At 42.6% G+C, this 17212-nt stretch overlaps 1 protein-coding gene across 1 annotated transcript in view; it reads right to left on the reverse strand.

Moving 5' to 3' along the window:
* Window positions 1-17212, reverse strand: part of npnta (nephronectin a) — a 38790-nt gene that overhangs the window by 19524 nt on the left and 2054 nt on the right. The window contains exons 2-3 of the mRNA XM_056280769.1: window positions 9557-9649; window positions 655-774 (exon numbers count right to left, since the gene is read on the reverse strand). Of these exons, the coding sequence (XP_056136744.1) occupies window positions 655-774; window positions 9557-9649 (213 nt within the window). The remainder of the gene's footprint in view (window positions 1-654; window positions 775-9556; window positions 9650-17212) is intronic.

The raw sequence follows: 17212 nt of genomic DNA on the forward strand, positions 1-17212 counted from the left end.
TTGTGAAGGCACAAAGCGGGCACTTTGCATTCAAGTGTAGAGAACTTTCTGAGATAGCTGAATATGTATGTATGTATGTATGTATGTATGTATGTATGTATGTATGTATGTATGTATGTATGTATGTATGTATGTATATATATGTGTATATATGTATATATATATGTGTGTGTGTGTGTATGCATATATATATGTGTGTGTGTGTGTATGTATGTATGTGTATATATATATATATATATATATATATATATATATATATATATATATATATCTTTGTTAAAAGAAACACTCAATGGTAGGAAAAGTGCTCAACAAATAAGGAGCAAAATAAATCATACCAATAGACATATACCATTAACCTTGTATGCAACCCAACCCAACCCCCCCCCTTTACTTGACCGTTAGCAATCACGTGTTTTGGATTTTTGAATGTAGGCGCCTCTCCCTTCCCCATTGGATGTTGTGCACATGATGTGCATGACGAGGCAGTTAATGGTATGTACTTTCTCGTGTAACTTTATTGACAGCTGATGATTGCTTATGGCATGAAACAGGCTTGTACTGTCTCATAAAGAATTTACTTGAATCATATATATATATATATATATATATATATATATATATGAGAAGAAAGAAAGAGAGAGAATGACTCACTTCCACAGGTCCCATCAGGCATCAGCATGTACCCATTCAGGCAGTAGCACTTGTAGCTCCCATAGGTGTTCATGCACCTGTGTTTGCAGGGCCTTGGTTTCAGCCCACACTCATTCAGGTCTGCAGACAGAGACAGACGACAGATGTTGGATGTAGGCGAGAGACAAGATACAGAGGGGAAGGATCTGAAGTGCCAAGACGGTCGTGAAATTACTTCAGGGGCAAAGACCACAGGGTCAACCACAGTCAGCCTCTCCCATCCATTTACCAGTTGGTTTGACGAGTGCGAGTGCGTGTGTGTGTGTGTGTGGGGGGGGGGGTTGCGGAAAGCTTAGGGAAAATTAAGGGTTGCTGTGCCCTTACAAGCATCCTTTTTTATGATCTAACAGGAAGTGTTAACGGCCAACCTGTCCATTACCTGCTCACAATAAAAGATGTTATTATTTTCTCCAGCTCCCCCCTTAGACTCCAATCTGGTGACACCACTGCGGTGATATTTCAATTGGCAGCACCTCTGACGGTGAAATGTGTCTAATTCCTGTATCTTTATATGGTCATAGACACAGAAGAGGCATGCTCACAACAATGTGAAAAGGCTACTTAAGAACAGTTCCTGTTTTGGTGTCTAACAGCATGGGCTTATGGGAGAAAGAATGTGCCCTGAGCAAAGCACCTGTATGACGCTCAAGTAAATACAAAGTCCCTGGCTCCAGGTTTTGAAAATGTTCCTTGATTTAATATTTCTGTAGATTTACTCGGAATAATCATTCTAATAATTAATTAATTGATAAACACAGGCATTCATACATACATCCATGCATGCATACACCCATACACATATATGTATATTATATACATACGCATATACACATACATACAGTATATACAGACTTACATAGGACATGCATACATAAAATAATCAAATATTGTACTACTTTGTGATAGGAGATAATTAAAGAGAACAGGTTTGTATTTCAGATGTACTCATTTAAACATATGGTCTCTTGGGAGTATCAGAACCTAGGTATAAGAGTGTGTGTGTGTGTGCTTGTTTTTCTATCCTCATTGGGATAGAAAAAGCACACACATGCATGCACGCACGCACACACACACAGACACACACACACACACAATGGGGTGTGTGTGTGTGTGTGTGTGTGTGTGTGTGTGTGTGTGTGTGTGTTTTGAGGCAAGTAATGTTTATCCACAGCCGTGAAATCAGAAAGGACCCAACAAGTTGCAGTGTTGACACCGTCCAAAATATTCAAGTCATATATAAGTGCATTATACTCTTTGCTTTTCAAGGGCATAGCAATAATTTGATTCACAAATGGACCTTCGTCACAAATAGATGTTTATCTAACTGAGGGGTCATTTTTAGCTTTGGCCTGCCACACTGTAAATAGCTCCATCTTTAGCTCCGGGGATCTGAGCGGAATACATTCTTCGGACACCGCATGACACCTGCATCTCACAGATGCCAAAGATTTATAGACACCAACGGCAGTGACACCACCCAGTCAAACTGTATGCCTGCGGGCCCGACCCCCGTGTTAATGGTAACTGGGTAAACGGCTGGTCTGAGTCATGTTAGCTGTGCGATTGGTTGGCGATGCAGGAAGGGGCCCGTCTGTCTGTAAAATTCCTCCAAGTGCCACTGGGTTTACAATCAATTTCGAGCAATAAATTCTGCTGTAATGGCATGTAAGGGTGTAGTGGTTTAAGAACTCAAAACTTGGGTATAGGCTGTAACTTTGCACAAACCTGTGAGACACACAGCCGCCAAAATTGTGAACAATTTGGCTTTTACAAATGTTTCTTGAAGGGTGAGACTGAAAAAAAATACAAAGAATTATATATTTGTTTTGATAGAACCTTACAACTATGGAGGAGTACAATTGGAGCTGTCAGGGGAAACATAACGATTGTTGCAATTTATTCAGTGCTAAAGCTTACTCCAGGCATCGCACAATGCACCTAGAAACTATGGGGCTTGTCTCAGTCCTGCAGTGTCTAATTATGCTTCAATCACTTTCTAATTTTCCCTTAAATAGGAAGCCACTGGCTATTACTGCAGAATAGCAGTGTTATTCCAGCAAAATGAGATTCATTTGATCATTGGCAAACTGATGATTAAAGCAGCGGAATGAGTTCTTCAGTAAGACGGTATGTAGATGGTAAGTCTTGGATTCAGAAGATGGAGAACGTTCTCATTCCTGTAAATAAAGTTACCAAAGATAACATTTTCCACTGACATTGAGGTAAGAAAAATAAAAACAGGTTCTCAGTTGCCTGTGAAAGTGAAAAACAGCTTAAAAATGCAAATGGGGGTGGGGGGTATTGCAATGGTCACATTCTCAGACAGTGAAAGCTGAGCATCTGCACATGCCGAACAAGACACAGCAAGGGTCTTCTTCACATGAGGAAAAAAAAAGACAGGCGTTACAGGGGACATACTGTAGATGGCAAGAGATTGAAAAAAACAGATAAGACACAGACACGACCACCACTTGACAATTTGACACGGCCCGCAGGGCTGCAGGGAGCCCCCTTATGCTGGCTTTCATGCAGAAACCCTCTGGGGTGTAAATGTACTGTTTAGACACATCATAAGTGATGGCATTTGGACTGATTTACTGGATGGACTCCACTGAGGTATGTTACGCTACATTCCCCGCTTGGCTTTATCACTGAGCGAGAGAGAGAGAGAGAGAGAGAGAGAGAGAGAGAGAGAGAGAGAGAGAGAGAGAGAGAGAGAGAGAGAGAGAGAGAGAGAGAGAGAGAGAGAGAGAGAGAGAGAGAGAGAGAGAGAGAGAGAGAGAGAGAGAGAGAGATTATCAGGGGACTCTTTCTCAGGGATGTGCCGGTCTCTAAAGGTGATAACACTGATCAGAATACTGATCATTTCATTTCAGGCATCATGGCGAGGACATGAGGGCTGTGTCTACGCCGTTTTTTTTTTTTGGTTTTTTTTTTTTACTTGTTGTTGTTCTTTTTTTTTAAAATGGTCTAAAATAGAGGTATAAAATCTTGGGAAAATAAGAAGGAGGAGCAAGGGGGGAGTGAAAAATGCACCATGGCCGTTTGGTGCTGACATAAGAAAGACAACTAGTTCAGATGGAGGTAGGACAAAGTGAAAACAAACGGAGAGAATTAGAGAGAGAGAGAGAGAGAGAGAGAGAGAGAGAGAGAGAGAGAGAGAAGAGAGAGAGAGAGAGAGAGAGAGAGAGAGTCTCATAGGCCAGGCACATGGCATGGATCTGCATGCTTGGTATTCAGGCAAAGCTGGTCTTGGGTGGCATCCGTTCTGACAGGAGAAGGGAGAAAGAGCATGAGACAGTAGTAGGAAAGGACATCCACCCCTCCTCTCTCCACACAGCTCAACGCCATGCGTGCGGTTGCCAAGACCGGGAGGAAAGAGGGGGGCATTTGTGGCAGAGGGAGAGGTTTTCTTATGATCGATCGATCTCACCGTCCATCACCACCCCTGCCGGCTGACGGTCCACAGGAAGAAAAATAGGGAGGCGACTGTCCCACATTGGTGGGGCGAGATAGTCCCGCTCTTCTTCTTGAGAGAGAGAGGGAATGAGGGTGAGTGGGATGGGGGGGGGGGGGGATCAGAGGGTTTAGTTTGGACAAAATAGTGAAGGGCAAGAGAGGGCAAGAGAGAGAAAGAGAGAGAGGGAGAGAATGTAGTGAGATTGAAAAACAGCAACCATCGGATTAGAACACCTCTGACCACACCACATTCCTGAAAGTAAAGAAGAACATTATGCAGCAAAGAGGATTAAACTTGTGGGAATTAGACATGAGAGCTGACTGTCGGGAAAAACTGTCGGGGGGGGGGGGGGTAGAGGGCCCAGTGGAAGAAGAGAAAGTTTCTGCCTCTCCTCTCCTGTTTGCTCTGATCTTCAGCTTTGATTTCACTTTGGAAGATGGCATCTTCAGGGTTTTAGACAGCCGCCAGCATGGATTCTGACCATCCACCCTCCCGTATCTCTGTATCTGGAAGTTCAAACGTAGACGGAGGTCTCCATTTTGACAGTTAAACCAAGGCTTGGCTGCAACCACGTCAGGTTTAAGACCCCCCCCCCCCACACACACACACACACGCTTTTCTCTGAGCCCCACCCACCCTTTCCCAGTCTATTCATTCCTTCTGCAGCCTTTTGTTTGGCAGTTATCTAACAACACCTACGTACCACAAACCGACCCGAAAATACAGACACCTCCAAATCTTGTTGGAAGCTTCAAATGACAAAAAAAAAATCAAAATTAAAAAATCAACCATATTTTTGTTTATTCCGGTAATCCAGACTACGCATTTCCTACACCTACTATGCTCATTTCTGCCAACCTTGTTCAGCAAAGTACGCTTTTGAATAAATTATGAGCCTTGTCCACTAATAATCCCAAACGGAGAGGAAATGATGAAATGAGGATTTCATAGCTGAGGATGGTGGTTCAACCTGCAGTAGTATAATGACACCTCTATAGTGCTGCCAAAGGGCAAAAAGGATTATGTGGATTTTTCCATTGCACATCATGAAGCTCACAATACCTTACACCTGTCGTATGCCGCCTGAATTTGATAGCCGCAGACAGTATTGTAAGTAATTATAGTATAATTAAGTAAGGATAGGCGGTTGAAACTCCATACTGAAGTGTCTTGCTCCTGCTATGATGGCAATTACATGATGTTGAAATACTCCAATCTGTTGCTTTTGACATGAAATGAGACACACCAGACAGCCAGAAAAAGCAGATGCAGGGGATTAGTTTTCAATGGAAACCAATCCAGCATGCATGTGTAAAATTAGAGCGTGGACGTAATTTAATCAAAAACGCAGGATGAAGCCACCTTGAACACTGTTGATACTGGAAAATGAGGGCGACTTTGTCAAAATAAACCAGCGGTTGGCGGGAAATATTAGCTAACAATCTGAGAATAGATACAGCACGGTAGAACGGTGTGCCCGACTCAAACCGGGGTGCTGGATAATATTTGATGAAAAATAGTACGTGGCAAGAAAGGGGGGGGGGAGCGCCTCAGGAGACAGTAAATGTTAAGTGTGCTCGTCTTCATTACAGCTGCGTTGCTCCCGACGCCTGAGAAATCACTTCTCCGCTAAGACTTTAAATAGCATTTTCAGCAGCAGCTGAGCTATGGATAATTAAATCCACCTGCATGAAATAATCATCCTCTAAAAATGAATGGAACAGCACAGGGGGAGAGTGTCGGTGAATTGTCGTATGGATTATCCCTATAATGACTTTATTTGTTCAGCGAGAGGTCATTCATCTATCTTACGCCGCGCTCAATGACAGATGTACGATCTGCTCATCTGCTCCAAAGGCAGAGAGCTTCGTCTAAATTAAAGCTGCTCTCAAAAATAGAAGAGACAAAAAACACTCTGGCTGTGATTCGTTAGATTTGGATGTGCGTTAATCTCCTGAAAGAAACAGTCAGATACACAGGAGCACAATCCCCCATTCAGATACCGAGGTTTCGGTACACGGGAACAGTGATGCAAGCGACATAAATCAAAGTTGAAATCAATTACAAAGGGCCAATAACAAATACCCGAGGTAAAACTATCTGTCCCATGAAAAGTGGTTGCACCTGAAAGTTGACCCATAAAACATAAATCTCACCTTCCCTATTTCGGTGCATAAAACGTTGCAGGTGGAAAATACGGTTCTGGGTCTGAGGTTGCTATAACAAATGTAGTATCTGTCAGACTTGTGTTTCTTGTGTTTTTTTGCAATCACTGATGTTTCCTCGTGTTTGTTTTCGCTCAGTTCAACTGCTGTCCCTAAAATGTTTTAACACTCATGTTAATCTGAAAGCCTTCAGGGTCACATATCTGTCCTCACCTCCCACTTAGAGCCAAAGAATGCCCCAAGTCTTCTGCTTCCTGTGACTGTGTGTGTGTGTGTGTGTGTGTGTGTGTGTTTGTGTGTGTGCGCGCTTCTGTCTCACCGTGTCATCTGTGTGCATTGTTTGTGAGTACATGCTTGCTCAAGGTTTCTGTGAATATGCCACATTTGCCTGCGTACAAAGTCCCATACAATTCAGCAGCTGCATGAATTATGCATTAATATTTGTTTCCTTTCCCTCTCTGAAAATCAATTTTGCCATCATCATTTGCCTCTCCATTTATGGAAGCCCAACCCATAAACTATTGGGGGGAGCAGTTAGCCTCTGGTTTGGTCCAGGTCAGACAAGCAAGCCTATAATCAGAGGGTAAATAATTAAAGTGGTCTGTTTGAGTCCTCTAAATAAATGTAATCATGCACAAAGGAAAGACTCCTATGAAAATTTGACCATCACATTAAAGGTTAAAGGTAACATATGAAATGTTCTCCTTATTGTAGACTACAGTCTGAACAGGTCTAAATGTATGGTGAAAGGATGAACCTTTTTCACAGAAAGTTGAATCAGTGCATCTGGACATGATGTCTTTATGGATCGTTACGCCACTGTATTGTTTATAAGGGTGGAGATATCTGCAATCAGTTGAGACTGAAGAGGTCACTTAGATGAGTGATGAAACGTTTCTCTCAATAAACGTTGTGTCCAGATGAACCGATTCAACTTTCTGTGATCTTCTTACCTGGATTATTGAGCATGCATATAGACATGACGAATCTTTTTGGGGGGGGGGGGGTTTCCCCCTTTTTTCCCCCCCAGTTGTACTTGGCCAATCACCCCACTCTTCCGAGCTGTCCCGGTCACTGCTCCACCCCCCTGCCAATCAGAGGAGGGCTGCAGACTACCACATGCTTGGAGTTGCCAGCCACTTCTTTTCACCTGACAATGAGGAGTTTCGCCAGGGGGGCATAGCACGTGGGAGGATCACGCTACTCCCCCCAGTTCCCCCTCCCCTCTGAACAGGCACCCCGACCGACCGACCAGAGGAGGCGCTAGTGCGGCGACCAGGACACATACCCACATCCGGCTTTCCCCCCACAGACACAGCCAATTGTGTCTCTAGGGACGCTGACCAAGTCAGAGGTAACACAAGGACTTGAACCAGCAATCCCTGTGTTGATAAGCAACAGAATAGACCACTATGCTACCCAAATGCCCCTAGATGAACCTTTTTGTATTTGAAATGAGATAGCTCATTCCCTATAATAGCCAGTTTAAGCAGATGTCTTAACATAGTTGCAGGAAAAGTTATTGTTAGGGTAGCTAACACATATGAAGACATTACAGAAAAGTCCGTAGCATAGGACGGGGGACAGAACAGGAGACAGGATGGATCGGGACAGATGGCATTTGACAGGAGAAGACAAAATAAGAAGACAAAATAAGAAAAGATAAGACAAGATAAAATAAGAAAAGATAAGAAAGACATTTTTGCATTGGCTGCTTCTAGCTGATGATGAACATTGCCACTATCTGCAAATCCAACTCTTCCTCATTTGACATCATACCAATTAAGCTATAATCACCATCTATCACTGACCGTAAATAACAGTACTTTTCCCCTTGGTGCTTGTGTAGTTATGTTACTGGACATTACGTAAAACACTATTCTCTATTTGCTTTCTCAAAAGGTGTGTACTGAAAGCAGTGCTGTTTGGAAAGAGGGTTGGAGCTTTGACGGCTAAAAGATACACGCCATATGGCTTTGTTTGGAAACAGATGTTTTAAATTATCTTTGCACTCACAGTATTGCATAGCCCACGTTTGAGGGCCAATTGATGTTTAATGGAGGCTGAAACCATATTAGAGGATCTACCCTCCATCTACTCTCTGACTTCTGAAAAATTAAAGCTGCTCCATAGTATCACAAGGTTATCTCAGTTGGAAGAGTCTGAAAGGGCAAGTCCGTCACACACACCTCACCATTAAAGGAAACTCTGCAAAATGTTCAGCACTTAATTGATAAATGGGGGTTCCAGGGCTGATTCAAAGTAAAGTTTGATCTCAGAAGCATGTCCTGGAATGGCTTGGCATCAACTCTGTCAGATAAGCCTGTCTAAACTGTTGGCAGTGGAGTCTATTGTAGTTGGATATGGGATGGGGATAATTTTTCAGTCCCTTTTGTTGAAGATTAAGACAAAGTTGAGCTGTCTGGCGAGGCAGACAGGAGCCACCTATAGCCCAGAAATGCAGGATGAGTCATTTGGAACATTCCGGAAAGGCTTTTACCTCCCCCCACTTCACGTTTTTAATTACACGCTATCCTATTCCCATTTTAGGGCGTGAATTCCACAGGTATTTTCAAGCTTACTTGAATGAACATCAAGCTACAGCTAACTGGGCAGCTCCATCTTTTTCATTTCCCAACATGTTTGCAAAAATACATGCTCACTAAAATGCATTAAAACTGTGTTTGTGCGTGCAAACTGTGTGCAAACACACACACATGCAGACTTGCCCTCACAACAAGATCGGTTGCATTCATGCGGGCCAAGTTATCTCGGGTCAGTAATTGAGATGTTATCGTCCCAGGAGAGGATGCACCACCAAGATCATTCAACATGGCCCCACCAGCCATTTCCATTTGAGCTGAATCAGCTCTCTTCGCTTTCCTTTGTGATTATACCATCAAACCACAGTTTGCCTGAGGCGAACCTGCTTTCCCTCCATGGATGAGTGGAAATATTAATGAGTTGGTTTCTGGTTCTGTGTACATTTGGACACAACAGACAATAGTTACCCTGCCACTGCTTGGGGCAGTGATTTTCAAATGAAACATTTTTACATCAAGAGGCCTGGGTGCCACTTAGGGCATCTTATATTGTCAAATGTTCAAAATGAAAACATTTTTGAAAACATTTGAAAACATTTTTCTGTTTCAACGCCTAACAAGGCATCAGCAAGTAACACAGAGTGCAAAGTATGACTTGAGTTGATAATTTGCTACCACTATGAGTGAGAGCTTACCTTGATTGCAGGTCTTGCCAGTGAAACCAGGGTGGCATTTGCACTTGTTGGGTCCCACACAGTCTCCGTGTTTGCAGCCAGGCTGGCACAAAGCTGTTGGGGAGCGTTCCAAGAGGAAGAGGTAGATGAGTGCACACTACTTATCAGATCAGTATGACAAAGCATTTAATTCTACAGCTTTTTGACTTCCCCACTTCTTTGCTATAAATGATCTGTTTACCCTGCATCAGGGGAATAAGACTATGCTACCCACCTCAAAGAAAAGCGTGTTTTTCTGTCTTTCTGTTTGTTGGCGCCACTACCACTCATCGCCATGTGTGGCAGACATGTTTACGTCATATGACAATCTTGACTCTGTGTGCACCACTAGATTTTTTCAAGCGTGTTTAAAACTTGTTTCCTTGGGGGCGTCCAGGTAGTGTATCAGTCTATTCCGTTGCCTACCAACATGGGGATCGCTAGTTCGAATCCCTGTGTTATGGCCTGGTCGGGCATCCCTAGAGACACAATTGGCCGTGTCTACGGTCGGGATGCCTGTTGTAGGTATGTGTCCTGGTCACTGCACTAGCGCCTCCTCTGGTCGGTCAGGGCACCTGTTCTGAAGGGAATAGCGTGATCCTCCCATGCGTTACATCCCCCTGGCGACGCTCCTCACTGTTGGGTGAAAAGAAGCGGCTGGCGACGCCACATGTATCGGAGGAGGCATCTGGTAGTCTGCAGCCCTCCCCAGCTTGGCAGAGGGGGTGGAGCAGCTCGGAAGAGTGGGGTAAAGTTGGGGAACCCCCCCCCAAAAAAACGTGTTTTCTTGCTGATATTAATCCTTCTTCGCCGTAAGTGATTAATGATGGACTCGAAATCTGCTCATGAGCCAAACATGGGATTTTTTCTGGCTTTAAGATGCAACATTGATATTTGTAGTGAAAAACAGTTAATGCATATTAAAATGGCAAACTATATTTCCTTTTTAGGGATTTTTTTGAAAGAACTATATGAATAATTAAAGTAATAAAAACCTTAATCTTGTAACAGTGGGATGGCATTTAGCTTCTACATGGTGTACATGGATAGTGATAAGATGGTGTGTGTGGATTATTCAAGCCTCCAAGCAGAGACAGGAAATTTGGGCAAATTCTGTGGCCTTTCTGAGTCTGAGCTGCTGCCCTGCTTATCTGACTATGTTCACTGCAGCTCGCCACGAAGCATGTTTGATACATGGGGCCTCAGCCAAGCGTTACTAATTTTCATTAAAAGCTTCATTAATTCTGTCATAATACAGGGCAATCACAGGACTTAATTATCCCAATGGTGGGGGGAGGCGCTCTAAAACAGCAACGGGATCGAGGAAGGGAGCGCGCCGGAGACAACGAGAGCAAGTTAAAGCAAGGCAGGCAGACTGTCTGTTTGCAAGCTCATCCATTTTGTTGTTTCTGTAAAATATGGCTAAATGGGTGAAGTTCTATTTGCGATGAGGCAATTACAGTGTTTGCAGGGTATAAATGTGTCAGCGGCACCTTCCAAAGAACATCAAACAGTTTCATCCTGTGTTTCAATGATTTTTTTTTTTTTGCGAATGAGTAAAGCTACTTAAACATGGCCACAGGGAACCGAGGTGCGTGTACCTGAAGTAAATGAGGTTGATACCAAAAAAAAGAAAAATCCAAGACGATATTTACCAAGAGCATATTAAAAGCAAACATTATATTCTACAGTAAATACTTTTGAAAATGTCTATTCATTTGTTCAGGTTTTTTTTAATCCCCCCCCCTTTTTTTTTCTCTCCAGTTGTATCTGGCCAACCACCCCACTCTTCCGAACCTGCTCCACCCCCTCTACTGATCAGACTACCACATGCCTCCTCTGATACATGTGGATTCGCCAGCCGCTTCTTTTCACCTGGCAGGGAGGAGTTTCGCCAGGGGGACGTAGCACGTGGGAGGATCACGCTATTCCCCCCAGTTCCCCCTCCCCACCAAACAGGTGTCCAAACTGACCAGAAGAGGCGCTAGTGCAGAGACCAGGACACATACAAACATTCGGCTTCCCACCCGCAGACACGGCCAATTGTGTCTGTAGGGACACCCGACCAAGCCGGGGGTAACATGGGGATTCAAAGTGGGATCCCCGTGTTGATAGGTAACAGAATAGACCACTACACCATTTGTTCAGTTTTAATTGTGTTTCTGTCGATACTATGATTGGGTGTGTCACGGAGACTTGAGCGGTTATGGCATTGTCGCCTCACAGTGATTGAGCCCTGCGTTCAATTTCAGCCCATCTGAGCGTAAATTTGTATGTTCTCCTCTTGTTTGTGTGGGTTTCCTGGGTGGTACCCCGGTTTGCGCCCACTGTCCAGGCAAGTTAGATGAATTGGTATCTCTTAAATCACCCACAGGTGTGAATGGTGTGAGTGACGGTGTGTGTGTGTGTGTGTGGGGGGGGGGGGCTGTGATGGACTGGTGACCCATCAAGGTTGTCGTCCTGTCTTCTTGTCTTCCATCCAATGCCTGCTGGGATAGACTCCAGCCCCCGCCGTGACCCTGAATTCGATTAAGTGAGAATATACAGTATAATGGATGGCTGAATTATGGTTGTGCTGTGCATTGGCTGAATTGGCCTGCAGCTCCTCATGTTTCAGTACATAACACTGTTGCTATTGAACTCGAAGAGACAAAGGTATTGTAAGGAATCCTTTCACTACAGATGATAATATTGCCAGACTCATTCCACACTTTCACATTGTTAGTGGACCAGGGATATCGGGCAGTGTGTTGATTTTCTGAGCATTCAAAGTTCACAAATATGTCCCGTAAAGACATTTTAATAAATATTGTAAGCAGTGAATAAGAACCTGCACTTTTCTAAAAGCCTCTCGACGCCTATCGGGCCCTGGTTTTATAATGGTTTTATAATAGCTGAATCCCAGCTATTATAATGAAGTGACAGAATTTATTAGAGACAGCAGAGTCAAGTGAATGGGGTTTTTTTTCCCATTATAAATTCATTATCACTCTATCGCTCTATCTATCTGTTTCATAACTTATTCATTGGTTTGTTAATTCCCATTGCTTTACTGCTAGGGAGAGAAATTGATATATACATGCTCAGAAGTACGTCTTCCCTGACTCTACCAATGTGACATGGGTTATTTTGAGTTCTCGGACCTGGCAGAGAGATCGGGGGAATAGCCAGTTTTCATTAACCACATCAAACAACGTGAAGAACTAAAAATGGCTGTAGCAGCTGGAAGGCCGTACATAGCCCCTATGAATACCATCAGAGCATAGTTCCATGAATACCACCAGCATGCCTACTGATGACACCCATTCACACTTGTTAACACCAGTGGTCACAAAACTGCCCATGCAATAATACTGATATTTCTAGGTCACTTCACACGGCTCTTTTTTTACCAACCGCCATGCTACTGTGAATGAGCAAAAATACAGATGTCTGAAACTAGCTGATGGAAAATATTACCTCTCCATTAAGACATTTTGATCTTTGAAATATTGCGTGTGAATAAAAGCACTGATCGGATGTATTGTGGAAGATACAAAAACCGTTAAAATTCTAATTTTTCCTCATTCAACAAATCAAGATGTCACAGTGCTTGCAAGTGTACCAGGCTTATTCTTTGTACACATGGTACTTCCTGTGTAGAACATTTCTCGACTTTTTAGTTCTTAAATGTTTCATAATCCTCTAACATGGAGGGTAAAAGGGCAGCAAAATCTCACACTGGAAGGTTTTTCATGTAAATCCTGTTATAAAATGTATGAGATAAGAGTTATTAGTGCAAACAGTGGCTGTAGAGCGTGCAAGATGTTGACTGGGATGTGAAGCCAGAGGGACGATGATGGCCCCTGCCAAAGGGGTATAAGTCATAAGCGGTATTGGGGGGGAAGTGGACTGAGTCTATAAATAAGGGAGTGAACCCCCAATTCAGAGGATGTGCCCTAAGGACACACATCTAGGAAGATTATTTCAAGAAACATGTCAAGCTAACCTTGGGGCTGGCACCTTATCCCGACTACTCTGTGCGTTAAGGCGTAGAGAGCTGTAAAACAAATGGCCAGACATAGAGGGTTTGCAGGCATGTTTAGTCTTTTAGAGGAAAAGATATGAACATTATGTGACAAGGCAACACCTTGACACTTTGACAAGCAAACATTCCTAGGGAAAAAAAAGAAAACAAAAACAAATTGTCTGGAGTCACACATATTCCTGTTGTGCAAATTACACTCTTGCTGGTAGATGCATACCCAATGTGGATTTGATGATCAAATCGGTGGCTAAAGACAACCACTGACTTCAATGACATTTTCTCTTTTAATAGATATGAACGACTGGCTCTGCACCGCTCACATGGTTAAGGGATATGAATAGTACATGATAGATTCAGTTCCCAAAATATTAGCATGAGGTGCAGCGAACAGGTTTATAATTCTGAATTCAAATTCATCTGATGGCCTGAAATATGAGGACACCACGCCTCCTTCGATGTAAAAATAATTATTGCAACTGCCTGACTTGCAACAGATTTCTCCATGACTATGCATTTGCGTAAATTCAGTGAAAATACCCCCAACATTCGTCCCTATCTTCAGCAGGTTATTCTTCCTTTTGTATTTCATTACAGCTAATACAAGCGTTTGAAAACAGAGCTGTGTAGTCTTGAAAGAAAACCACAGGAAACCACAGAGACTATCAAGATGAAGTGAATTCGTGGAGCCGGGTATCCTTTTACAACTTTCATCACTCACTTGTTAGGTCCAATTGCTAATTCAAAAGTCTTGACCTAATCCTTTCTCGGAAACAGAAACTGCATTGAATAGAAGCAAATCTGAATGCCCGTGGAGTCCTTACATCCATAAGACTCGGGAAGGTTCACACAAAGCACGACCTATCTCATATGGCAGTGATACTGAAGCTACTTTGTGCAAAGTTGACTCACCAAAAAAGGTGAGACAGTGGCTTATATTGAATATTTTTGCATTTGTCATCATATTTGATGTCAGATTTTAATTAAGAAGCCATGCATGTAAAGTACTTAAAAGGATGATAATAGTCAAGTATCCAGGTATAACTGACTTTTTCCCCCTTAACATCACCATACTGTGTTAACGAAGAAAAAAACAACAACTTAATCTGTAAATTTTTTGGGGCTCAATGTATTTTGACTGCCTAGTCAGAGCAAAGAGAGAGAGAGAGAGAGAGAGAGAGAGAGAGAGAGAGAGAGAGAGAGAGAGAGAGAGAGAGAGAGAGAGAGAGAGAGAGAGAGAGAATAAGAAGTTTGAATATCTTATATACACTACCGTTCAAAAGTTTGGGATCACCCAAACAATTTTGTGTTTTCCATGAAAAGTCACACTTATTCACCACCATATGTTGTGAAATGAATAGAAAATAGAGTCAAGACATTGACAAGGTTAGAAATAATGATTTGTATTTGAAATAAGATTTTTTTTACATCAAACTTTGCTTTCGTCAAAGAATCCTCCATTTGCAGCAATTACAGCATTGCAGACCTTTGGCATTCTAGCTGTTAATTTGTTGAGGTAATCTGGAGAAATTGCACCCCACGCTTCCAGAAGCAGCTCCCACAAGTTGGATTGGTTGGATGGGCACTTCTTTGAGCAGATTGAGTTTCTGGAGCATCACATTTGTGGGGTCAATTAAACGCTCAAAATGGCCAGAAAAAGAGAACTTTCATCTGAAACTCGACAGTCTATTCTTGTTCTTAGAAATGAAGGCTATTCCATGCGAGAAATTGCTAAGAAATTGAAGATTTCCTACACCGGTGTGTACTACTCCCTTCAGAGGACAGCACAAACAGGCTCTAACCAGAGTAGAAAAAGAAGTGGGAGGCCGCGTTGCACAACTGAGCAAGAAGATAAGTACATTAGAGTCTCTAGTTTGAGAAACAGACGCCTCACAGGTCCCCAACTGGCATCTTCATTAAATAGTACCTGTTAGAGCCTGTTTGTGCTGTCCTCTGAAGGGAGTAGTACACACCGGTGTAGGAAATCTTCAATTTCTTAGCAATTTCTCGCATGGAATAGCCTTCATTTCTAAGAACAAGAATAGACTGTCGAGTTTCAGATGAAAGTTCTCTTTTTCTGGCCATTTTGAGCGTTTAATTGACCCCACAAATGTGATGCTCCAGAAACTCAATCTGCTCAAAGAAGTGCCCATCCAACCAATCCAACTTGTGGGAGCTGCTTCTGGAAGCGTGGGGTGCAATTTCTCCAGATTACCTCAACAAATTAACAGCTAGTATGCCAAAGGTCTGCAATGCTGTAATTGCTGCAAATGGAGGATTCTTTGACGAAAGCAAAGTTTGATGTAAAAAAAATCTTATTTCAAATACAAATCATTATTTCTAACCTTGTCAATGTCTTGACTCTATTTTCTATTCATTTCACAACATATGGTGGTGAATAAGTGTGACTTTTCATGGAAAACACGAAATTGTTTGGGTGATCCCAAACTTTTGAACGGTAGTGTATATCTTATACCCTTTATGGATGCAGCACTTTAAAATTATTCAGGCTGAGATCATGTTATGGCTGAATAAGTAGGTTATGAGGATATTCTGGCCAGTGAGATAAAGCTGCTGATTACGTTGTGGTCCATCCTCGTCAGGGGCGGGAAAGATAAATTGTTACGATTTAGCAAGGTTGCTGCATATGTATCACTAGCTGTTTAGCAATGCAAATGTTAAACAAATGGAAGCTGCAAAATGTTCATGGAGGCATCTGGTTTGCATAAATTGACTCAAGTGTGGTTTAGTCTCTTGTATGTTATGCCAGCATGGTACAAGTGGAGCTCGGACGACCATTAATTCACACACTGCTCTCTTCCTTTATCTTCCTCTTGCTCTCCTGTTGCCTTCTTTTCAGCATTCTTCCACTAACCAAGTGGCTCTTATCCCAAACCACTAATTTCTTTGTACACCTCCTTCTCTCTTCATTATTCTGTTCTTCCCATCTCCAAATTCCCTTTTTGGCTCTTCCCTCTATTTCTCTTTCTCTCTCCTCCTCTTTCTCTGTATCTCGGCTTTCAGTTGTGGGATCCTAGAAATCAAGGCATGAAGTTCTTCATTCGCAGAGGCCAGGCCAGTCACCCACACTAATCATTTAACTAACTGCAGCCTAGAATGCTTCAAAACCCCAATAGGTCCAATCTAATCTTCTCCATCGCCATACAAGCTTACCAAGACCTGAAATCCACTATCACTATAAACCTCCTCTCTCACACACACACACACACACTCATATTCCCCATCTCTCTCTCCTAAGAATGAAGTCAGCGACTGGTTGTCTTGATAGAATACTGATTATAGTTTCTACTGAGCAGAATACAGCTGTGTGCTCAGGTCTTTGGGTGAACAGTGGTGATTTAACTTGCACAATTATTATGTTTAAAAAACAAACAGGTGGTGTATTAAATCCAACAGTTGTATATTGTTTATGCTCAAAACATAGAATGTGTGTGACTCCAGAAAAACACAGGAAACATGTTCACATACTGCTGCTGACCAAACATTAGCAGGTCCATCACAAACGTTTTTTTTTTTATAAATTAGAAGCGATTGTATTTGATCCCACGTTGACCTGTTATCACAAACATGTCATCAATGACATTATTATCGTG

This window comes from Lampris incognitus, chromosome 5 (assembly GCF_029633865.1).
Source record: "Lampris incognitus isolate fLamInc1 chromosome 5, fLamInc1.hap2, whole genome shotgun sequence".
Taxonomy (NCBI): Eukaryota; Metazoa; Chordata; class Actinopteri; order Lampriformes; family Lampridae; genus Lampris; species Lampris incognitus.